Below are 26784 nucleotides of genomic sequence, written 5' to 3'. Positions count from 1 at the left end.
CATTGTGGACTTCAGGCATGCCAGGAGTCACACTCATGTCCCCATCTACATCAACAGAACTGTAGTGGAGCGTGTATCAAGCTTCCAATTCCTTGGTGTCCACATTTCCAAGGATCTCACCTGGTCCCTGAACTCCTCCATCCTGATCAAAAAGGCGCAACAGCGCCTTTATTTCCTGTGGAGCATCAAGAAAGCTCACCTCTGTCCCAGGATACTGAAGGACTTTTACCACTGTACCATTGAGAGCATACTCACCAACTGCATCTCAGTGTGGTACGGCAACTGTCCCGTATCGGACGGCAAAGCGCTCCAGCATGTGGTGAAAACTGCCCAGCAGATTAACGGCACCCAGTTGCCCACCACTGAAAACATCTACCGTAAACGTTGCCTGGGCAAGGCGAAAAACATTATCAGGGATGCATCTCACCCTAACCATGGACTTTTTACTCTCCTCCCATCCGGTAGGCACTACAGGAGCCTCCGCTCCCGCACCAGCAGGCACAGGAAGAGCTTCTTCCCTGAGGCTGTGACACTGCTGAACCTCTCATCACAGCGCTAAGCAGTATTGTATTTGTATTATACTGTCTCAGTACTTTTATATTTGTGTGCTGCAGCACTTTTTTTAATTCACAGTTATTTTGTAAATAACACTATTCTTTGCATTTCTGATCAGATGCTAAATGCATTTCATTGGCTTTGTATCTGTACTCGGCACAATGACAATAAAGTTGAATCTAATCTAATCTAATAGGTGAAAAGGAATTGAATTTATTGAGGAGGGTGAAACGCTGTTGAGTGGCCGACCAGGTGATCGTGACATCAGGTAAGAAATCATCTGCCACTTGTAATGACTGCCCATATACCAACTCAGCCACGGACACTGCAGGTCCCCTTTTGGACCAGTGCTGAGCCCCAGCAGGACCTATGGGACACCTTCACGCCAACAATCACCAGTCAGGGAAGCTCTCAGAGCAGCCTTTAAGAAGCGGTGAAACAGGTCTGAAATGAATTGGGAATCAGCAGCCCACACAATGAAATGGTGACGGAAATTTACCTTGCCCAAGAACTGTAGCTTTTTTAGTGTGTGGCAGCAGGAAATCCATAATAGCAGCTACTTTTGATGGGAGCAGTTTTGCACCTTCTGTGGAGATGCAATGGCCCAGAAAGTCAATGGTTGATGACACATTTTGGCATTTAGCAGGGTTAATAATCAACACGTGTTGACTTAAGCACTTGAAAAATGTTCAGCAATGAGATACGTGTTTGGATTTGGACATACTGCTGACAAGTATGTCATCCTGGTAAACAAAAAGAAAATCTAAGTTTTTTAATACAGAGTCTATCAGCCATTGCAAGGTCTGTGCTGCATTTTTAGGTCCAAACGGGATGAACAGAATCTCAAAAAGACCAAATTGGATTATCACAACTGTTATGGGAATATCCTCCAAGCACACAGGCACCTGATGGTAGCCCTGAATTATTATGAAAAAATTAACTTTCCAGCTAAGCATACCGAAAAATCTTGAATGTGGGACTGAACAGCGATATACCAGGGTGGTGGTCTCATTAAGGCACCAGTAATCACCAGATGGGTGACAACCACCATCAGACTTAGGCACCATATGGAGGGGTGAAGCCGGGGGGCGGTTGGGTCTATTAAACTGGTGTACAATTCCAGGTCTTTCCACAATGGCAAACTCAGCCTTCGCAGGAGCCAGTTTTTCTGGGTCCAGTCTACGTGCATAGGCATGGACTGGCAAGCCAGTTGTGGGAATCTGGTGCTTGGCCCAATGTTTTGTGACTGTAGTGGAGAATGTGGGCTTGGTGAGGTTTGGGAATTCGCCCAGCTGTTGAGTAAACTCTCATGTGGTGGTGCATGCTCTTGGCAGAGTCATAGTGGGGAACTTACAGGGGAAGCAGTGTAATGACCCAAAGTCCTTGACATCCACAAGCTGGCAGTTATTAAAATCAACCAACAGTCCTTGGGCACACAGGAAGTCTGCACTGAGTAGAGGTCTAGCCAATTTAGCCAGGACAAAGTCCCAGCTGTAACATCCCCCACTGAAGCAGAGCGTTGCCCGCCGTGTCCCACAAATCTGGATCTCGCTGCCATTGGCGGCCTCCAGCGAGATTACATCACTTTTTGCCTTCTCATCAATAGGCAATGCCAGCAGCACCCTCACTTGAGCACCTGTGCCACATAAGAATGGTCACCATGAAAGGGTGTCCATAATGAACAGAGGAAGCCCCTGGCAACTGGAACCCATGGTGTTCAGTCCTCTGATGTCCCGGTGCACTGACACTGTCAAAGCTGCAAGGCAGTCAGTACTTCCGAGCATTCCGATCAAAGCAAGCACAGTAAAAGCACCAGCCCAGCATTGTCTGTTTCACAGGCAAGGGCATCCTTATGTTGGGAGCCTCGCTGACCAGCCTTATTGAGGTAGAGAAAGGAGGAGGAATGATGTTCCGCTGCCTAACTGTATGTACACTATCAGCCATCTTAGCAAGCTCCCTATAGTCCTTCACAAGAGTATTAGCGAGGACTATATGAACTTGATCAGACATTACTGCATGAAGAGTTCTTTAAAAATATGACAAGGATGGTGATTTACCAGGAGAGACACGTGGTCCATGAGCACCTAAGGCCTAACATCGCTGAAACCAGGTAAGGACGGCATTTTGCTCCAGAAACTCTGGCAGTTTCACAGTGACTGCATTGGCCAACATGTTCAATAAATCTGGAATTGTCCTAGAATATCACCAATGTAGGTTTTCACAAATAAAACGAAGTGAGGCACTTTATATTTAATGAAACCTGTGACACATTTTATTGAACTCCAAAACCTAAACACAAAAGTGCACTAAAAATCTTTACGTAACATCACCACGTCAGACCAGCCTCTTAAAGTGAAACTCCAACGCAATGTCAATGGTCGTGAATTATGTACATTTCTCCCAATCTCGTTACCCTACATAAGCCCCCCAGAAATATCTAGACTGCACCTATCCAGCCAAATTCTGCAAGTATGTACATTTCAAAGAGACCTCATTGCTTTGAAGTATAGAATACAAGACCAGTCTGCTTCATCTCACCTTGAAAAACAAAGCACCCATCTCACAAGTGAATATGGTGAATTTTCATCGTTCTCCATCTATTGGGGTATATAGTCCCTTAAATGGAAACAAATACTCCAAGTGTATTCTCATTAGCACCCTCTGTAACCTTATCTAAAAATGCCTTTATCCTTATAGTCAAATAGTCCTGGTGACTGAATGTTGATATTCATCTTACTTTCTTAATTGCTTGCTGTACCTGCATAGTAACTTCCAGTGATCTGTATACTAAAACGCCTAGGGCTCTCCAAATACTTTCTTCTAATCTCTTACTATTTAATATCTACTCTCCTTTCTAAATGTTATCAAAATGAACAAGTTTACATTTTTTCACTTTATATTCCACCTGCCACATGATTGACCAATCATTTAGCCAAAGCAGAATCTCATCTTTCTCTCATGAACACAAGGGATTCTGCAGATGCTAGAATTCTTGAGTAACATACACAAAATGCTTAAACAACTCAGCAGATCAGGCAGTATCTAGGGAGAGGAATAAACAGTCGGCATTTTGGGCCAAGACCCTTTATCAGGAGAATAAACAGACATTTCAGACTGAGACACTTCATCAGGACTAGGAACTTTAATATACTGGTAACTTCCATCATTGAACCATTTCAACTTGTTCTAAAACAGACACCTGCAGATGTTTAAGTTTCTTTCCCCTTGAAAACTAACTTACATCTATCACTCTCCCTCCCACTTTCAAATCTCTTACTAACTCTTCCTTCAGTTAGTCCTGACGAAGGGTCTCGGCCTGAAACATCGACTGTACCTCTTCCTAGAGATGCTGCTTGGCCTGCTGCATTCACCAGCAACTTTGATGTGTGTTGCTTGAATTTCCAGCATCTGCAGAATTCCTGTTGTTTACATCTATCACTTCTCTGATGGAGGATTGCTGACCCAAAACACTGACAGTTTCTCTTTCCACAGATCTACTCAATGTGCTGAATTTAAAAGAATTTTGTTTTTCTTTCAGATTTCCAGCATCTGTAATTTATTTTGTTTTCATTCAAGTTCATTGTCTTCTCTAATAGCATATTGTTACTCATACTAATTTATTTTGTCTCCTCACCTTAGCTTACCAGTATTCTGAGACTCTTTTGTCTCTCTTTCCAGGAAGACGTCACAAAGCCTTTTTTTTATTCCTCTGCCATTTCTTTATCATCCATTATAAATTCTTCCATAAATATCATAATAGTTAATGGAATGCCAGCATTTATGGTGGAAATTAGAGAGATTAAGAAAACTTATATTGGAAAATTTATGGCTGATCTAATGAAAATTTTAAAAGTAAAGAAGCTTTGTTAAAATAAATGGAAACTAATTATTTCTGCCAGTAGGGGGATCTACAATTGGATCTACAATTTTTAAAAACAAAAATTGCTGGTCAATTGCTAATTCTAAAAAGTGAGGTCTGAGATATTTTTGCTAAATATATTACTGAATATGTCCTGAAACCAAAGATAATGAAAATAAGAATATAGATCAATAACGATCACACTGAATAATTGAACAGGCATGTGATTTACTCTTGTTTTTGTGCCCTACTATTCTAGCATAGAAAAACATTAGAACAATTACAATACCTTGGTATTGCTCCCAGGACAATCAGATTAGCTTTTTGCTTGTTATTTCCAATTACGGCATTCTTCATATCACTATACAAACAAAACAACAAATAATATGCAAATTGGTTACTTAAAAAAAACAAACTGGCTTGATAATACATGATTTGAAAACAAAATCATTTCCAGAATGTGTGCGCCTGGGTACCATGTACAGTATATAGTTTTGATCCGATCCACTTTAAACTAGTTACCTAGTTTTGGTCTTTAAAAAAAACTCCAGTCACAGAACTGAAGTACTAGTCTTATACCTCCGTACACTACTGTTGGCTATTGAAACATCCTGAGGTGCCATTAGGTCCTAGTAATTAGGTCCCTTCTTCTAAGTAATTCTCAGCTATTTTTTGCTTTTAAAAGAAAAGATTATCAGACAATCATGTTGAATCATTTCAATGGTCCAATTTAATATCAGAGAATGTATACAAATGCAAACTGAAATTCTCACTCACCGCAGACGTCCATGAAACAGAAGAAAAACCCCAAAGAATGAATGACAGAAAAAAGCACAAGAACCCCAAAGCCCACTAAGCCCCTCCCACACATAAGCAGCCCTCCCCCTACTTATTCTAGCATAAGGCATCAGCATTCCCACCACCCACCATGCAAGCATAAGCAAAGCCCCCAAAGACAGACCACAGTCTACATGGTCTACATAATTACAGCTCATTTTGTTTCAAGAAAATAAATGTATCCCCAACTAGCCTGATAAGACAAGTGAAACTAAACAATTTTTTTAAGAAAAAACTCTGAACCAATACTATGCCTTTGTATTTGAAGCGAGATCACATCTATAATTCTGAAATCTAATTCATGTATCATTTTCGTGATCAATCTGGAGAAGATTTTAATTTCAACTCTTTTTAGCTTTCAATCACTCAAAAGCATGCATATTTGGAACAAAATATGACAATACTTTTCAGTGAAAAGCTTTGAATGCTGCTTCAACATCCATATTTGTAGTGCTTAAGACTTTTGCACAGAAAATATAAATACATTTATATATAAATGTGTGTGTGTGTGTGTGTGTGTGTGTGTGTGTGTGTGTGTGTGTGTGTGTGAACGAACATATATTCATGAATATACAATATATGATATTGTTGTTTCTAATTTCTACACTTTATGCAATTTAGGTATCTATTGCCAGAATATAAAACAGAGGTGAATGTAATCTTGAATAAGAAAAACTACTGATTCCAAAGGAAATTACCAGGCTACAGTAACATTACAAGTGCACAGATATACAAATACTAGAAGGGAAATAAGAAAGAATAAAAAAATTATTTACCTCAAACAGTCTAACAGGAGGGTGTCACCACTTCTCTGGCTATAGGTTGACTCAGCAAAAGTAGATTTTGTTTTACTTTATGCAGCATTAGCTTTTACATCGATCAAGCATAAAATCTTGTTTACACAAGGACCCAAAAATATCATAATGCAATACTTACATAACACCTTGCAACACTTTCTGTGGGTCAGGATCAAAGAGACGGTCAACATAATGACGACTGCTGGCTGTAACTTCCTAAAAAGAATAAAATCTTTAATTTAGTGCTGCTTTCATATTTGAATTTCTGCCACAAAGCAACCTCACAGCTGGTATTAATCCAATACCAATTCACAAGTGGAGTAGAGTCACTTTGAAAATAAAAGGCTATAGATGCCACAGTCAAGACTGTTAATCAACAGAAATGAAGAGCTCATCACAGATGTGGTTAAGGCAAGATTTACCTCTTATACCAACTTTTACTCAAATAACAGTGCAATATGCAGAGTAGATATTCTTCAGATATACATTTACCTGCACATTCACCACCCATACACCCTTCCTGTAAACCTAATATGAATCTGCAAGACACAGCACACCTGATTACAGCTATGCTTTTGGTGATGACTTATTAAAATCAGTGCTGAGAACGTACACAAGCAAAATGCTTCTTTAACAAACTCTCGCGAACATGATACAGCTATTGTTTTTCTGTGGCATGCACTCAGGAGTTGCTGGTTCAGTTTGTTTTCATTTGCAGCATGCTGCTGTCTACTGAAATAGTTTGTTGATTGTCCCTTTGACATCAATTCACCCACGTTACACAATACCAATCATTAGCTCTCCACTTTCAAAGCACCACTTTTTTCATGAACTCACAAGGCTGAAACACATGCAAAGACTGTGCAAATGAGTATTAAACAGAGATGGTAGCCATCAAGTGTACTTACCAATCAAATGAAAATTCAGTTACCTACAGTACATCAGAATTCCAATGTTCCTACGTGTCGAATTAGTGATTGTATGCTGTCTACGTACATCTACTGTTGAGTTGAGTAGTTGAGTTTTCATACCTACACAGTGGTCTCAGGTTTCATAAGTTCAACACAATGAACTTATCTGAATACAATACACACTTTTAAACAAGTATTTCAATACTTTTGAAAACTAATGCAGTTTCATCACAATGCAACATAAACAAATGAAACAAGTCTTCAACACAAAAATGAATTTTGAGCAATAAAAGTTAGCAACTGCAACAACAGAAGTCTTTAATGGGTACTTCATTAAGTGATGTAAACAGAACAAAATGCTGGTTCTAACCTACCAGTCTAATAAAACAGCAAAATTAAAGCTCTGCATGCATCGTCGATAATGCTTCATTTTGTCAGCATGATCTCTAGCGATCTATTGCAGTTTCAATCATTTTTCCCCAAGATTAAAAAAGTGGTATTATCAGTGTTGCTAGGCTCCTTTGATAGTATCTAAAGAATGTAATCTAACTTCAAATGCATAAGAAAAACATTATGTAAGTAGTGTTGTGAACTAAGTCTAGGCTTGCATGTTAACAGTAATAACAGCAGGTCAATTATTTTAGTTTTGAATATCATAAATCCAACTATTATGCAAGAAAAATGAAGTACCTAATTAATGTCAACAAGATTTCCTAGATAATGCAATAGTTCAGATTTTTTCCAGGTGGAACACATTTACAACCCAAGATTCCCAACATTTTATATTTAACTGCCCCAAATTAATTAAACCATTTTGCTTGCCACATAAGCCCTTGAGCTAAATGGTAAAGTCCCTAGATGCAACAAGACTTTTAATGGCATAATAGGGACAGGTTAGAAGGCCAGGAGAAGCCCCACCAAAAAAACTAATCAATAAGTCTGCAGATCTGCACCATCTTGTTTTATATTTAATAATTCCTTTATCAATTCACTTGCAAGGATGCCCAGCATGGAACAGGTAGTGCTTCATCAATGGGGCTTTTTCGATTGTTCATCTTCATTTTACTCCATTTCCCTTCTCATATTTGATAGCGTGTTTACCAAAACTTGCATTCAGAGCTGCTTCTTGTTTCATTGCAACTCTTTCTGGATCAAACGAATAACGATGTTTTCCAACTCTTTTTTTTTGTGTTCTTGATGCACATATGATAACTGATAAATCCGTAACATTCTGTAACCCTAGAACTACTACTCCTGTCACTACTCTCAGCACCAGGACACCTTCAAAAGGTGATGCCTCAAAAAGGTGGCATCCATCATTCATGACCTGATCACCCAAGACATGCCCTCTTCTCACTGCTACCAAAGAGGTAGTACAGGAGCCAGAGGACATACACTCAACATTTGAGGAACAGCTTCTTTCACTCCACCATTAGATTTCTGAATGGACAATGAACCTATGAACAATTCCTCAGTACTTTTTCCTCTCATTTTGCACTACTTATCTAATTTATTTTTTAATATATACTTACTGTAATTTATGGTTTTTATTATGTATTGCAACGTACTGCTGCCGCAAAACAACAAATTTCATGGCATACAGTGGCATGCAAAAGTTTGGGCACCCCTGGTGAAAATTTGTTACTGTGAATAGCTAAGCGAGTAAAAGATGAACTGATTTCCAAAAGGCAAAAAGTTAAAGAGGACACATTTCTTTAATATTCTAAGTAAACTTTTTTTATTTCCATCTTTTAATGTTTCAAAATAACAAAAAAGGAAAAGGGTCCAAAGCAAAAGTTTGGGCACCCTGCATGGCAGTACTTAGTAACACACCCTTTGGCAAATATCACAGCTTGTAAACACTTTTCGTAGCCAGCTAAGAGTCTTCCAATTCTTGTTTGGGGCATTTTCGTCCATTCTTCCTTGCAAAAGGCTTCTAGTTCTGTGAGATTCTTGGGCCATCTTGCATGCACTGCTCTTTTGAGGTCTATCCACAGATTCTCCACAATGTTTAGGTCAGGGGACTGTGAGGGCCGTGGCAAAACCATCAGCTTGCGCCTCTTGAGGTAGTCCACTGTGGATTCTGAGGTGTGTTTAGGATCATTATCCTGTGGTAGAAACCATCCTCTTTTCATCTTTGGCTTTTTTACAGATGGTGTGATGTTTGCTTCCAGAATTTGCTGGTATTTAATTGAATTCATTCTTCCCTCTACCAGTAAATGTTCCCCGTGCCACTGGCTGCAACACAAGCCCAAAGCATGATCGATCCACCCCCGTGCTTAACAGTTGGAGAGGTGTTCTTTTCATGAAATTCTGCACCCTTTTTTCTCCAAACATACCTTTGCTCATTGCGGCCAAAAAGTTCTATTTTAACCTCATCAGTCCACAGGACTTGTTTCCAAAATGCATCAGGCTTGTTTAGATGTTCCTTTAAACTTTTTGAATAGAACTTTTTGGCTGCAATGATCCTAAGCACACCTCAAAATCCACGATGGACTACCTCAAGAGGCACAAGCTGAAGGTTTTGCCACACCCCTCACAGTCCCCTGACCTAAACATCGACGAGAATCTGTGGATAGACCTCAAAAGAGCAGTGCATGCAAGTGCATGCAAGACACCCCAAGAATCTCACAGAACTAGAAGCCTTTTGCAAGGAAGAATGGGCGAAAATCCCCCAAACAAGAATTGAAAAACTCTTAGCTGGCTACAAAAAGCATTTACAAGCTGTGATATTTGCCAAAGGGTGTGTTACTAAGTACTGCCATGCAGGGTGCCCAAATTTTTGCTTCAGGCCCTTTTCCTTCTTTGTTATTTTGAAACTGTAAAAAATGGAAATAAAAAAAGTTTTCTTGCTTAAAATATTAAATAAATGTGTCACGTTTAACTTTATGCCTTTTGGAAATCAGTTCATCTTTTATTTGCTTAGCTATTCACAGTAACAGAAATTTTGACCGGGGTGCCCGAACTTTTGCATGCCACTGTATATGCCAATGATATTAAACCTGATTCTGCTCTGTATATACCATTAGCTTTCTAGTAAAGAAGGAGCTAATTGTGATTCAGCTATAATTATTAATACCTTTCGCCAAAATATAATTTTTTTAAAAAACAGCAGTTGCTGGAAATGTGAAACACAAATAGAAGGTGCAGTTCTTATCATATTGGTTACAACTTCTATACAGAAATAGATTTAATGCTTCAAATTAATCACCCTTCACCAAAGCTATTGTTTTACACCGCAGAGAGATGCCAGCTGGTGGGAACAAAAGGCATGTCTGTGATAGGATGGAGACCAAGATTGCCCAGGTGCAATAATGTTTTCAAAGTCATTGCATAAGCAATGTGACAAGGCACATGAGCAGGTAGAAAGTAAATAAAAGCAGGAGAGTACACAGGAACCATGACAGACTGAACACTGCAGCTGGTGGAAATTAGAGACAAAATGTTTGAAGTACCCTGCAAATCAGCAGCATCTATAGGGAGGAAAAAAAAAGGTATGGTGAATGATTTTACATTAGATCTGCAAAGACCAGAAGATATCGGGAGTGGGATAGAGAACAGAAGTAACAGATAACTGGAAACTTGGTGCCACCTTTGCACACTGACCAGAAGCATACAGCAAAGCATTTTGCTTTCTCCAGTCCAGAGGACCACATTTTAGTTACTGAAAATAATTCATTAAGTAAGAAAGTCTGAGGTCTTTGTTGCTTCATCTCAAGGGGTATTTGAGTCCCTGGAAGATGAGAAGAAACAAGTTAAAAAGGCAGATCTGTGCATCTTCTGTAGTTGCACAGAAAAGTGCTGCAAAAAAGCCAGCAATTGATAGGAATGGAAGATCAAATTAGGAAAGCAAGATCAAACCAGGGATTGAAAGCAGGTAGGAAGATGTATCTAGTAGTGGGATCTCATTCTGGGTAATACGTAGCAGTAATTATGGAAAACAATCTGGTTAAGTGCAAAGGCTGGTTGGGGGAAGGCAAGGACCAGGGAACACCACGCTTGCTATGGGTGAGTAGAGCAAGGCAGAGAGCTTGAATAGAGGTAACATAGTTAACTGCACTATCAACTACAGTAGAGAGAATGAAGGAAATCATCTCAGGAGGTCCTGGTGTGAAAAGTTTCATTTTTAATCAGTTTTGCCATCCATGCTCTTCTTGTGATGCTGCTTTTATTTATAATTACTAAATTAAATCAGTGTACCTTACGAGCCCTTCCACAAAGGTGATAGCCTACAACATCATACTGATGCAAGGAAACTATAACTGCAGTGAGTCAAGTTAGAAAATGAGAAATGAAGAAAGCTTTGCAGAGAGCCCTTCACCATCAGAGGACATTCTGAAGTGTTTCATTAACAGAAAATGCTTTTGAATTACGTTTATTGTGATGATGAAGGAAAGTGCAATTGTCAATTGGTATACAAAAATGAGAGAAAAGAACTGTTTTAATGCTGTATATTGAGGATATGTGGTCAAGGAAAAATATACATGAGCATGCTCTACATACAAGTAGAAAGTTCACAAAATTAGGAAATCAGGAAAAGACAAACAAACATACACAGACTCTCTAGCATGTCCCACCATTCATTATCATGGCAGACCGGTGACGTAATTCAATGATTATTATTGCCTTTCACCCAAAATTATCCTCAGTTAAGAAAAACTTTTCACTCAGTTTTAAAATGAACAAATGACCAAACTTCCTTTTCCTGAAAGTCTGAAAATTCTTCAACTTTGAAAGTGTTTAGAAGTATTTTCTATGTACATTCCTCTAAGGTCTTGATCTAATCTTTGTACTCCCATCTCATGTAACAGAGTGCAGAAACAGTGGTAACATTTGCTGCATTTCTAATAGTCCCTTAAAAAATAATAGATTCACTCCTTACATCTTATTAATTCACTAAATCAAGGGCAAGTGCAAAAAAAATGCTGTGGTGGGTTTGGGGAAGAGTGCCATAAAGGGAATAGGAAAATGTAAGCATCAAGTAGAGAATAGAAGCAAAGAGTTATTATGGATCCTGCAGGCTAACTTAATTTTGAAGATCTGACTGGGCAGAGGGAACAAAAATCTTAACATTTGCAGAAGACAGAAATGTCAACATTGACATCCCAGGATTAGAAAAAAAAATCTGGAGGATTACTGGGACGGGCAAACAAATGGCAAAATTTGATCTAGATCAGCTAGTCCATTTTAAGAGAAAAAATGAAATGGGGACAAACGTTCACTGAAAATCTACCTTCCACATGATTGGGTTCTATCCAAGTTCACTGGGAGTTGTCAAACCCGGGAAACAAAGCAATTAAGATGTTTGTTTTTGTATATTAAATAGTTGTAATAGATTTGCTGATGACAAAAAATTAGAGTTGTGGATAGTGAGAAAGGTTGCCAAAGGATATAACAGGATATGCTGTAGATCAGTTGGTAATGAGTGTGGACAAATGGAGTTACATCTGGAAAAGTGTGAGGGCCATGCAATTTGAGAGGCCAAATGTGAGAAGAGTATATACTGTAGAAGCATTAATGTACAGAGGGAACTTGGCATACCAGTTCATAGCTCCCCAAAAGTGGCAGCACAACAATAGAGTACTAAAGATGGCATATAGTGTACTTATGTTCAATAGTCAGGACACTGAACATAACATTCAGGAAGTCATTTTGCATCTGTCAGACTTTGGTAAGGTCACATATGGACAATTGTGAGCTATCTGGTTATCACCCCTACAGGAAGGATGAGCGGCTACAGAGAGGTTCACCACGACATTGCCCAGCTTAGAGAGTATTACTTGGATCAAAAGGTTGGACAAACTTGGATTGTTTTCTTTGGAGCTTCAGAGCAGGAGAAGCAACCTGACAGAAGTTTATCAAACCCTGTGAGGCACAGATAGGATAGACAGAGTTCTTCTCCCCAACACAGGTGGAAATATGAAATATTAAAGAGCAGACTTTTAAGTTGAGAAGAAGAATATTTAAAAGGAGATTTGCAAAGCAGGTTTGTCTTTTACTTAGGGAATGGTATATCAGAGGTGGTGGAAATAGATGTGATAATAACATTTAAAACACATTATTCAGATACATGAACAGGTGGTGAATAAGAAAGAAGAGGAGAATTCAGCCATTTGTCCTATCGAGTCTTCTCCACCATTCCATCTTGGCTGATGTAATATACATCTCCATCTTATTTTCCTGCCTTCTCCCCATAATCTTTGATACCCTTACTAAAGAAGAACTTATCAACCTCCTCTTCACATATAGCCAATGACTTGGCCTCCCTAGCTGTGGCAATGAATTCCACAGGATCACTACTCTCTGGCTAAAGAAATTCCTCCTTCATTCTGTTCTAAAGAGACATCATTGTAGACTGAGGTTGTGCCCTCTTGGTCCCAGACTCTCCTCACTATAGGAAATATATTTTCCACGTTCACGATCCAGGTCAAGATACATTAGGGACATTTAAGAAACTCTTAGGCATGTGGATGATAGAAAAATGGAGGGCCGTGTTGGAGGGAAGGGCTCAATTGATCTTAGAGCAAGTTAAAATTTCAGCACACCATGGGCCAAAGGGGCTGTACTGGGCTGTAATGTAATTTAAGAAGTATGGTGAGAGATGGAGGGAAACATGGACAGGATTGATAGTGAGAAAGAACCATTTGATGGACACCATTAAATTTCCTTTAAGAATCCTATTGGAATTATCAGAGCCATAGACTGCTACAGCACAGGAGACCGGCATTTGTTCCACAGTAGTTTTACCACCCCTTTGAAAGAGCTGATATTTTCTCCATTTGAAAGAGCTAATATTTTTTGAGTGCACAATGGTCTTTGCATTTTATGCAGTCAGTTCTTGTACAGATTCACTGAATGACACCACAGATGGTTACCATAAAACAAAGCAGCAATTTAAGCCTCAGTGGTAAAAAGGACCGAAGTGCTGATTTTAAATCAGACCATAACAGTAGTATCTTCCTACAATATTACATAGGCTTCTCACTTTTCTAACCTACCAGCCACTGAATCACACTAAGTGTTGCCGAAAGAAAACACCTCAGTGTCTAATTGATGGTGGCCCACTCGCAGCTCCTCAATTTCCTAGACAACTACCCTCACCCCATCTTCCCACCACCTTAACAGGATAAGAGTTCTTCTTGTCCTCACCTACCATCCAATGAGCCTCAGCAGCCAGCACATCATTCCCCACAACTTCGGCTATCTTCATTGAGACCCTACCACCAAACAGCTTTTTACTTCCTCCCCCAGCCCCACCACTCTCCACTTTCTGCAAGGACCACTCCCTCCACTATTCCTTGTCCACTTCTCCTTCCCCATTAATCTCCCTCCTGGTACTTATCACTGCAAGCAGAAGCCCATTCACCTCCTCCCTCACCTCCATGCAGGGCTTCAAACTGTCCTTCCAGGCGAGGCAATACTTAATGTGCGAATCTGTCGAGATCATCTACTGTATACGGTGCTCCCAATACACCCTCCTCTACACCGATGAAACCCTTTGTCAAGCACCTACATTCCATCCACAGAAAGCAGGATTATCCAGTGATGAGCCATTTTAATTCCAATCCCCATTCCCATATGCAAGTCCGTGGCCTCCTCTACAGCCACAATAAAAAGCCACTCTCAGGTTGGAAGAACAATACCCACTATTCTGTCTGCATAGCCTCCAAGCTGATGGCATGAATATCAATTTCTCCAGCTTCCAGTAGTTCTGCCCCAACCTTCCCTCTTCTTCAATTCCTCACTCTGGCTCCTCTTTTACCTTTTCTCTTCTTCTCATCTATCACCTCCCGCTGGTGCCCTTCCTCCTTCCCATGGTCCACTCTCCTCTCCTATCATACTCCTCCTTCTTCATCCCTTAACCTTTTTCACCTATCATCTCCCAGCTTCTTACATCATCTCCATCCCCACAACCAACACCTACCGAGCTCCACCCACCACATTCTAAGCTTGTACTCCTTCCCCTCCCCACCTTCTTATTCAGGCGTCTTTCCCTCACTGTCCCCCGCCCGCTTCTTTCCGGTCCTGATGAAGGATCTCAGCCCAAAACGTTGACAAGGAAGCTGCCTGATCTACAGAGCTACACCAGTATTTTGTGTGTGTTGCTCAGTGTCTAACTTTTTTTTTAAAAAACATTCAAGAAACAATTTTGTGTTTTTCAAATAAATAGCCATTAAAATTACACTAATTCCTGGGATGAATTTTCCTTTTTAGAATTACAAATAACTTAGTTCCCAGTTTTCATAGTGCCAGAAATTTCTACCACAAAACTTATAAATTATATGCATCAGACCGCTCTAAAATAACAAATTCAAAAGCACATGAACTCGCTAGCAACAAATAAATGTAACTTGTTAAGTCATCAAGCTTCAGGAAAACAACCACTTTCATAAGTTTCTAAGAACAACTCACAACTTTGAAACACCAAACCATTGTATAACCCTTAAAGCAAGCATGTTTACACTTTTTCCAATTAATTTCTACAAACAGCAATTATGGGGAGGGAACGTCGAGGAATTATGAATTATGAAGTAATTATGATAGTGACCAAACTATCCGCTTTATTGATAATTGTAAAAAAAAATTATACAGGATACTGAGAATAACTTTCCTATTCTTCTTCAAACACATGCAACAAAAAGAGGTCTGATATATCATCTCGCCTAAAAAAAAAGCCACTTACAACAATTGTAAGTTGCAGTGAAAAATATCAGCCTTGAGTTTTGTATCCAAATTTCTGGAAAGGAACTTAAACACAACCTTCTGACTCTATGATTATATAAATTACAAAGACTATTTTTTAAGAATTATCAAATTAAAGACATCCTAAGACTATTGAATTCCATTAAGTTATTTTTTTTCTGAAAGACATAAAAATTGTTGTTACAATGTTTGACAAAAATTAACTGAATCTTCTGCCTTGGCACAAGTTCAGTTCTTATCAAAACAGCTCTACCATAAATAATAATATGCAAATGAATATTGTTCAATTTTCACCCTTCATTTAAATGCAGAACAATTTAATATTATCTTTTTACCATGGATGTTCTATCAAACTCTGAATATTTACATGTTTTAAACACAGTAATTGAATCCAATATTAATTATTTTACTAATTTCTTATTTTGGAACAGTTATATATCTTTTTCGGGCTCAAAATGCTAAAGGAATAGCAGGCCAACCATAGCTAACAATTCCAAGCCCTAGATCTGGCAGAAGTTTAAAACTCAGCAACAAATAGCTAAAAGGTGGATTAAGAGTGCAAAGAGCATGAGTATGAACTAGCAAGAAAAATAACAGTGGACATTTAAAGCTTCTACAATGTAAAGAAAATGAAATGATTAGTGAAGGCAAGTGAAAACAGGGGAATTTGTAATGAAAACAGGAATATAGTATTGCTATTAAACAAATATCTTCTTTTGAAAGGACAAGGCAAATTCCCAAAAATACTAGAACTGAAAGCCGAATGAAAAAAAAAAGAACTTGGGAACAAATTTGCATCAAATAAAAAAATTGCTGGGGAAATTAATGGAACTAAAAATCAGATAAATCCCCACGGCCCAATAATCTAAATCTCAAGAGCACTCAAGTGAATGAACTAGTTGTCATCTTTCAAAATTCTATGCATCACGAACAGGATGGTGGGCACCGTTATTTTAAAAAAGGGAAAGAAAGAAAAAGCATAAATTACAAACAGTTGGCCAGTTATCAGCGACAAGGAAAACTGTTAATTTTCAAGGAAAATTTGGTTCTTGAACTAACCAGCACAACCCGAATCACCAGAATTTAGCACCACTGTGACCATTTGATCACACTGTACTAAAATAGACTTAGTTTTATTTTTGTTCTAATTGTATTCTTTCTTGTTTAAGGTGTTTAATTCACGTTTTTCTTGTGAATGCTGCTTATACAATGCTATTGCCTGTGATGCTGCTGCAATTAAGTTTTTCACTGCACCTGTGCATACTTGTACTTATGCACATGACAATAAACTTGGCTTTGACTTTTTTGAAGTTTTTAATAGAGGATATAACAGAAAATATTTATCAATGGGATTGTAGAGTAAACATGGACATAGAAATGGAAATCAAGTTCAACAAACCTATTGAATATTCAAAGTTAAAAGTAAATTTATTATCAAAGTACATATATGTCACCATTTACAAACCTGTAGTTCATCTTCTTGCAGGCATACACAGTAAATCCAAACAACACAATAGAATCAATGGAAGGTTACACCCAACAGGACAAACTATCAAGGTGCAAAAGAAAACTGCAAATACAAAAATTTGATTGATAGGTAAATAAATAGATAGATAGATATCAAGAACATGAGATGAAGAGTCTTTGTGAGTCCACAGGTTGTGGGAACAGTTTAGTGATGGGGCGTGTGAAGTTGAGTGAAGTTATCCTCTCTGGTCCAAGAGCCTGATGGTTGAGTGCTAACAATTGTTCCAGATCCTAGTGGTGTGGATCCTAAGGCTCCTGTAGTTTCTTTCTCATGGCAGCAGCTGGAAGTGAGCATGGCCTGGATAGTTGGGGTCCCTGATGATGGATGCTGCTTTCCTGCAACAGTGTTCCATGTAGATGTGCTCAATGGTGGACTGGGCCATATCCACCACTTTTTGTAGGATTTTCTGTTCAAGGGCATTAGTGTTTTCATACCAGGCCATGATGCAACCAGTCAATATACTCTCCACCAAACATCTATAGAAGTTTGTCCAAATTTCAGATGTCATGCCAAATCTTCACAAACTTCTAAAGTAGAGATGCTGCCATGCTTTCTTCCTAATGGCATTTACATGCTGGGCCCAGGATATATCCTCTGCAATGATAACAGCAAGGAATTTAAAGTTGCTGACCCTCTCCACCTCTAAACCGCCAATGAGGACTGGCTCATGGACCTCCAGTTTCTTCTTCCTGCTCCTTGGTCTTGCTGATATTGAGAGGCAGGCTGTTGTTGTGCCACCACTCAGCCAGATTTTCAATCTCCCTCCTATATGCCAATTCATCACCACCTTTGATTTGGCCAACAACAGTGGTATTGTCAGCAAATTTAAAAATGGCATTAAAAGCTGTACTTAGCTTCACAGTCATAAGTATGACATGAGTAGAGCAGGGCGCTTAACACCTAATGTTGTGGTGCACCTGTGCTTTTGGAGATTGCTTTGCCCATCCAAACTGACTGAGTCTGCAAGTAAGGAAACCAAGGATTCAATTGCACAAGGAGGTATTGAAGCTTATTGATTAGTTTTGAGGGGATGATAGTATTGAATGCCGAGCTGTAGTTAATGAAGAACTTTCTGGTATATGCATCTTCGCTGTCCAGATGTTCCAAAGTTGAGTGAAGAGCCAATGAAATGGCATCTGCTATGGACCTGTTGTGATGGTAGGTAAATTGAAGCAGATCCAAGTCACGTCCCCAGCAAGAGTTGATATGTTTCATCATCAACCTCTCAAAGCCCTTCATCACAGTGGATGTAAGTACTGTATATTTTTGAGGATGTAACTAATAGAAAAGAGAGAGAGCTTGGATGAAAATTTTGCTATAGCCCCACAAATGAGGTTAGTGTGAAATACGAAGTTCTTGACATTGGGGAATACTTCGGCATGGACTGTAAATTCATTGATGGCCAGAAAATAGAGAAAAGCAATGATGAATCTTTCTCGGCCCTTGCAGGTGGTGACCAGTGGGGTACCACATATGTACGAGGGTACAGAATATATTATTTCTAAGATTGCCAACAGCATAAAACTGGGGTTGTGAGAATACTGATAAAAGGCTTCAGATAATCTAGACAAATTGACTGAGTGGGTAAACACATAGCAGATACATTACGTGGATATTAAATAATGTAAATTATATTGTGAAGTTACCCACTTGTGCCAAAAAAACAAACCAGCAAATTATTTAAATGGTGACAGTTAGGGAAATATTGATATACGAAGGGATTTGAACATTCTTGACATCAATCATTGAAAGTGAATATACAGGTGCTGAAGCATTTAAGAATCAGTTGGCCTTTCTAATCAGTGATCAAGACCAAATGGGCAGAAATACAAAGTACATTGGTATTCATTGTTTTGAACTAGTTTATTAAAGTTTGATTTGGTATTTGCTAAATTGGATTGGTATTCGGTATTGACAAAACTACTAAGTGTACATCTTCTGAACCGTTATTACTACAATCTGCAGCCTGTAATTTCTCTTTAAGAAACGCAGTATTGAACCATCTAAATGCACTAGCGACCCTACAACCTCCTGAAGGACTCGGTGAATTTGACTTTTAGTAATGCATGTATAGCCCCTTGAAGCAAAGGAATGTGCACCACAGAAAGCACAGAAAAAGCGGACTTCAACCCAGGCTGAAGATACAGCAAACTTGACCAATATTACCTAGCATCTTGCTGGTCAATGTACAGTCACTGGAGGGCAAGATAGAGAACCTAGGACTAGATTGCTGTATGGGTAGCAAATGAGGGGGTTGCTGCTTTCTCCACTTCACTGAGATATGGCTGATCCCCGACACTATGGTGCTACACCCTGAGGGGTTGTCAAATCACCAGATGAACTGGACATCAGCATCAGGAAAGGGTGCATCTGTTTCATGAATAACACATTATGCTGTTCAAATGAAATGGTCGTTTAACTCTTGTCCTGACTTGAAACATCAGTAAGTGCCAAATGCTCCACTTACCAAGAGTTCTCCATAATAATACTGACTGCAGTTTACATATTGCCAAAGGCAGATGTTAAGCAAATACATGATATATTGAGTACCAACAAGCTTGCTTACTCTTTCAACCACTGCCCAAGTACCATCAGCACATCACCTTCAGCACCAGAGGGCTCAACACCCTCAACCACTGCCACACAACAATGTCTAATGCCTACCATTTGATCCTTTGACCTCTTTCAGGGAAATCTGATTACTTGGCTGACCTCCTCCTATCAACATATAGCAGAAGCTAAAGAGCAAGGCACCAGACAACAAAAAGGCGGTCATGGGAGGCAGAGGAGCAGCTACAGAATTACTTCAAGTCGGTGGACTGGGTCATGTTTAGGGACCCATCAGAACCCAAACGAATGTGCCTTGTTGTTACAGACTTTATAAAGACTCTCATGGACAAGTGAGTACCCACAAAATCATTCCATTCAGTCTTCCCGAACCAGAAGCCGTGGATGAATCAAGATCTGCAATCTGCTATGGCCTAGATCGGTGGCAATTCAGGAAAAGTACAAGATGCCCAAGTATGGCATCCAAAAGCCATCTCACATGCAGAGTAGCAATTCTGAACCAAAACGGAATCACAGAAGAATGACAATGAGGTTTCACTCCCAGTTGAGCTCAATGCCTTTTATGCTTGCTTTCTCCAACAGAACACGGAGACACCTTCACAAATCCCCACAGTAAGCGACAAGCGTGTAATTTTAATCTCCAAGGCTGATGTGAGATCATCCTTCAGAAGGGCGAACCCATGAAAAGCACCCAGCTCAGGCAGTGTACCTGGCCAAGTACCAAAGTCTTATTCTACTCAACTGGCTGGAGTATTTACTGACACCTTCAACCTCTTGATTCAGCAGTCTGAGGTACCCACCAGCTTCAAGCCACAACATCTCCTCCATACTCACTATCATTACCGATGCATCACAAGTCTGTATGCTTAGCTCCTGCTCTACTCGCTTAAAAAAACCTATGATTGTGTGGCTAAGTACAACTCCAATGCCATATTTAAGTTTGCTGATAGCACCACCGTTGTTGGTAAATCAAAGGTTACAACTTGCGTATCGGAGGGAGATTGAAAATCTGGTTGAATGCTCACTCAGTGTCAGCAAAACCACTGAGCTACTTACTGAGCAAGGTGGAACAAGCCGAAGGTCCATGAGCCAGTCCTCCTTACAGGATCAGAGGTGGAGAAGGTCAGTAACTTCAAATTCAGGCTTTTGTATCTTCTACCCAATGGGAAGAAGGAAGAAGAAAGAATGACTGGAATGGGAGGAGACAAGAGAAAATCTGCAGAGGCTGGAAATCCAAGCAAGACACACAAAATGCAGGTGGAACTCAACAGGCCAGGCAACTATGGAAAAAAAATACAGTCAATGTTTCGGTCCAAGACCCCGCTGCAGGTCTGGAGAAAAAAAGATGAGTACTGAATGGGAGGAGTCCTTGATTATATTAGCTGTTTTCCCAGTGCAACAGGAAGTGTAGATACAGTCAATGGAGGAAGGTTGGTTTGTGTGACTGGGCCGCATTTACAACTCTCTGCAATTTCTTGTGATCTTGGACGCAGCTGTTGCCATACCAAGCTATGGTGCACCAGGATAGGATGCTTTCCACATTGCATCTATAAAAACTAGTAAGGGTCATTGGATTTCCTTAGCCTTCTGAGAAAGTAAAGGCTTTATGTGTTTTTTTTCTCTGTAGCACCCATATGGCTTGCCAGGACAATCTTTTGGTGATACTTACACCTAAGATATTGATGCTATCAGAAATCTCTACTTCAGCTCCACTGGGACTCACACCAATTGCTGAAGTCAATCATCAAATGCTTTGTTTTGCTGACATTCAGGGAAAGGCCACTGTCCTGATACCATGCCACTAGACTTTTTCCTTCCAGAGCTTTGAAAGGTTGGTCATGGCTAGAATCAACTCCTGCCTAAGCATGGATCTGGACCCACTGCAATTTGCCTACCGCCACAACAGATCACCAGCACACACAATCTTATTGGCTGAGTACTGGGCTTTGGACCACCTGGACAACAGGAATACCTACACCAGGCTGCGGTTTATCAATTATAGCTCAGCATTCAACACCATCATCCCCTCAGTTCTAATCAACAAATTTCAAAACCTAGGCCTCTGTATCTCCCTCTCGACTTCCTCATTGGGAGACTAGTCAGTACAGACCGGTGATAACATCTCCTCGCTAACAATCAACACGGGCATACTTCAACATGTGTTCTTAGCCCAGTACTCTACTTTCTAACCAAGGAGAACTCAAATACCTTCTATAAATTTACCAATGACACCACTGTATTGGCAGAATGTCAGACGGTGATGGAAGTGTACAGGAATGAAATAGATAGACTGGTCAAGTGCCGGCACAATAACAACATCATATTCAATGTCAGTACGACAAGGAAGTTGCAAGAACACAGACTAATTCTCATTGAGCGGTCAGTGGTTGAAAGGGTAAGCAGTTTCAAGTGCCTGGCACCACATCTCAAAGGATTCAACACATTGATGCAATCATGACAAATTATTCATTAGTAGTATGAGGAGATTTGGTATGCCACCAAAGACTCTCGCAGATTTCTAGAGATGTACCATAGAGAGCATTCTGACTGGTTGCATCACCGTCTGGCATGATCATGCCAATGCGCAGGATTGTCAGAGGGCTGGAGACCCAGCCAGCTCCATTACAGACACAAGCCTCCCCACCACTGAGGACATCTTCCAAAGATGGTACTTCAAGGCAGCAGCATTCATCAAGAAGGACCCTAATCATCTACAACATGCCCTCTTCTCATTCCTGCCATCAGGGAGTAGGAGCCTGAAGACCCACACTCAACATTTTAGGAACAGCCTCTTCTTCTTGGCCATCAGATTTCTGAAGGTCCATGAACACATAAATACTACCTCACTATTCCTGTTTTACAATATTTTTGTCATTTATCATAATTTCGTATGCCTGCACCGAAATGCTGCCACAAAACAAAAAAATTCACGACTAATGTCAGTGACAATAAATTTGACTCTGAATTTGTAAATCAAAGAGATACTCTAGTATCAACTTAATAAGTTGCAATGGAACTAAAAGTGTAAAGTTCAGCAATTACAGAATTTTAAACAGTATTTCTCACTTAAATGCAAATCTTTCTGTTCCAGAAGCACAAGTACACTCACATCTTGTGCCAAAGCTGACACAACACTAACTACTAAAGTAAGTAAAGGCATCCGTTAGTCTTGCGAAGCCATGGATCTGCGCCTGGAAAGTCTTCACTCTCCAGGGCGCAGGCCTGGGCAAGGTTGTATGGAAGACTGGCAGTTGCCCATGCTGCAAGTCTCCCCTCTCCACGACACCAATGTTGTCCAAGGGAAGGGCATTAGGTCCCATACAGCTTGGCACCAGTGCCGTCTCAGAGCAATGTGCGATTAAGTGCCTTGCTCAAGGACACAACATGTTCCCTCGGCTGGAGCTCGAACTCATGACCTTCAGGTCGCTAGTCCAATGCCTTAACCACTTGGCCACGTGCCCACATAAAACTAAACTATTAAGAGCTTAAAGATCAAATTAAAAGCACCTTGAACTTAAGGGTAACTCCTGTATGGTAGAGCACCCTCATATTCTCAAAGTAATTAATATTCTAGATGCAATGCCAAAGAGAATTCTTGTCCAGTCTAACGAAAATTTTCTTTTATTCCTTATGATTCAGATCATTAGTATATGTCCCATTTAATTGTACTTTGGTACATCCTATATTTGACTCAGCTGAGTTTTACAAGCTCCAGCAAAATAAGAGGATGAGCAGACACAAGCTGCAAGTCAAGCCCCACAGGTGCCAATAAGCTCATTTATCCAGTGATAACGTGGAAGGTGCTGTGCAAACAAAACCAAGTCTGCACATGGAAATAACATGCTCTTTCATTCTAGGAAATGTGCAATTGTTTAAATGCAGACAATCCAATATTTAAAATCAATCTTTAATGCTTCCTAAATGGACAATTGCACTTAAAATTTCCTCTGCAATATCACCACTGAAAAATAATAACATGTTACATAAGCATCAACATTTATTCCACATAAAATTCTCCAAATCTTTGGAAAACAGTCAATAATGTTAATTTAAAAAATGATGCTCTTTTGAAAGTGCATGCCACAATTTGCTAGCTGAATATGCAATTTGAAATTAGGTCCACAAAATGTAAGCAGCAAATTTAGGCAGAATGAACAATAAACTCAAGGGATTCTGCAGATGCAACACACGCAAATTACTTGAGGGAGTCAGCAAGTTATGCAACACCTATGGAGGGAAATAAACAATCATTTCGAGATGACACCCTTCATCAAGCCAAAACGTCAACTGTTTAGCCCTCTCCATGGAATAACAATAAATTACTTCACAATCTTACCTTAACCCTTTACTTCCTAATGAAACAGTATGTCTTAGTGTTTCAACACCGCAATCCATATCACTGTTTCAGGATGAAAACATGAACTCTTATACAATTAATGCTTAAACCATATTCCTCAGTATAGTGGCAATTCAAAAAAACCATTGCTACTGCTGCAGATCTTGCACAAGTTGGTTATCTTGTATGATGGCCCCCTCTGATCAAATCAATAATAATGTCCAAAAAGTCAAAGATATGTATTTGATCCTTTATTAGCAACTAGCAAAACATACAAGCTTGCAACGATGAAACTTATGAAACTGAAACTAGCAATATTCAGTGTACTTAAGCTGACTTAATTGAAGTTAAACGATTTCAGATGTAATTAAGTGAAGTGGTCAAAAAAGATATGACACCCAGCGGTCCCCAGCTCTAAAACTACTGAGAATAAGCATGAATACACATTCCCTTCCCTTCATGCTCTCATCCACATAACTAGCTACCATAACAAACACGCAGCACAAAATGCAACACAGATAGAAAACCAATGCATGGCCCTTGCACTCAAAAAAAATCACAAATTATGCCACTATAATGAATATTCTATTAGACACTAAAGGCAGGTCAAGAATTTTTTTGATGCATTAACCGCTACATTAAGTTATTTGTGGTTGTGTGATCAAGAGCATGGGAAAGGAACTATTTACTGCAAATACATTATGGCATATAGTTTACTCTGTAAATATAGTCTTCATAGCAAGAACATTTCCAAAGCAGCAATATATAAACTGAACAAAAACATACTATATTACTATAAGCCGACTGACTCTCACAGCTAACTGGACTATTCCTCTTCTCACCCTGTCTCTTGCAAAAACGCCATCCCCTTCTCGCAATTCCTCCGTCTCCGCCGCATCTGCTCTCAGGATGAGGCTTTTCATTCTAGGACGAGGGAGATGTCTTCCTTTTTTAAAGAAAGGGGCTTCCCTTCCTCCACTATCAACTCTGCTCTTAAACGCATCTCCCCCATTTCACGTACATCTGCTCTCACTCCATCCTCCCGCCACCCCACTAGGAATAGGGTTCCCCTGGTCCTCACCTACCATCCCACCAGCCTCCGGGTCCAACATATTATTCTCCGTAACTTCCGCCACCTCCAACGGGATCCCACCACTAAGCACATCTTTCCCTCACCCCCTCTCTCTGCATTCCGCAGGGATCGCTCCCTACGCAACTCCCTTGTCCATTCGTCCCCCCCATTCCTCCCCACTGATCTCCCTCCTGGCACTTATCCATGTAAGCGGAACAAGTGCTACACATGCCCTTACACTTCCTCCCTTACCACCATTCAGGGCCCCAAACAGTCCTTCCAGGTGAGGCAACACTTCACCTGTGAGTCGGCTGGGGTGATATACTGCGTCCGGTGCTCCCAATGTGGCCTTTTATATATTGGCGAGACCCGACGCAGACTGGGAGACCGCTTTGCTGAACATCTACGCTCTGTCCGCCAGAGAAAGCAGGATCTCCCAGTGGCCACACATATTAATTCCACATCCCATTCCCATTCTGACATGTCTATCCACGGCCTCCTCTACTGTAAAGATGAAGCCACACTCAGGTTGGAGGAACAACACCTTATATTCCGTCTGGGTAGCCTCCAACCTGATGGCATGAACATCCACTTCTCTAACTTCCGCTGATGCCCCACCTCCCCCTCGTACCCCATCTGTTACTTATTTTTATACACACATCTTTCTCTCTCTCTCCTTTTTCTCCCTCTGTCCCTCTGAATATACCCCTTGCCCATCCTCTGGGTCCAATCCTCCCCCCTTGTCTTTCTTCCCGGACCTCCTGTCCCATGATCCTCTCGTATCCCTTTTGCCTATCACCTGTCCAGCTCTTGGCTCCATCCCTCCCCCTCCTGTCTTCTCCTATCATTTTGGATCTCCCCCTCCCCCTCCAACTTTCAAATCCCTTACTCACTCTTCCTTCAGTTAGTCCTGACGAAGGGTCTCGGCCTGAAATGTCGACTGCACCTCTTCCTAGAGATGCTGCCTGGCCTGCTGCATTCATCAGCAACTTTTATGTGTGTTACTTGAACGAAAACATATATGGTTCTCCTGTCTTAGCAGCACTGTGTCACTGGAGTATGATATAGTGTTTGAGTAATGGGCTTAGCTCAAATAGACGATATTTATCTATGTATTCTGAACAACTGTTTCCTTACTTTACTGGCTGTGCTAATTCTTTCCTGGCCAAAACATTCTAACAGTACCACTTTCTCTAATGAATATCTGAAAAAGCTTTTGAAATATACCACAAAATATCTCATAACAGAAGCCATTTTTCAGGATAAAAAAAACAAATATTTTGTCTCATGCTCCTATCTAATGTGGAGACACTGAGTATAATTAAAGTCTGTTATCGTATAACCAGATAATATGCTTTAAAACCCATAGCTTAATAATACTTTTGACGGCTCAATCTTAAACATGTACTGAGTTAGCAAATTTCAGCCAAAACCATCAGGTCAGTACCTGATGACAACATGTCCCAAGATTGGTGGAACTCTCCTGCCTATAACCCAGCAACATCACTCTGAGTGCTTAATAGCATGGAGCAAGTACAGATGAGGACTTAACTATTTCAGCCTGGTTCAACAGAACATGAACATCCACTGCTGTGTTGGCATACAAATCTGTCCTTAA

General features: G+C 40.1%; 1 protein-coding gene across 2 annotated transcripts in view; it reads right to left on the bottom strand.

Moving 5' to 3' along the window:
- armc8 (armadillo repeat containing 8) overlaps positions 1-26784 on the bottom strand; it is a 138573-nt gene that overhangs the window by 108246 nt on the left and 3543 nt on the right. For both annotated transcript variants that reach the window (XM_063051898.1, XM_063051899.1), the window contains exons 2-3: positions 6188-6264; positions 4704-4775 (exon numbers count right to left, since the gene is read on the bottom strand). In XM_063051898.1, coding sequence (XP_062907968.1) covers positions 4704-4775; positions 6188-6264 — 149 coding nt within the window. The remainder of the gene's footprint in view (positions 1-4703; positions 4776-6187; positions 6265-26784) is intronic.

This window comes from Mobula hypostoma, chromosome 6, assembly GCF_963921235.1.
Source record: "Mobula hypostoma chromosome 6, sMobHyp1.1, whole genome shotgun sequence".
NCBI lineage: Eukaryota > Metazoa > Chordata > Chondrichthyes > Myliobatiformes > Myliobatidae > Mobula > Mobula hypostoma.
The sequence above is the reverse complement of the archived record's forward strand: the minus strand, read 5'-3'. Positions and strand labels throughout refer to the sequence as shown.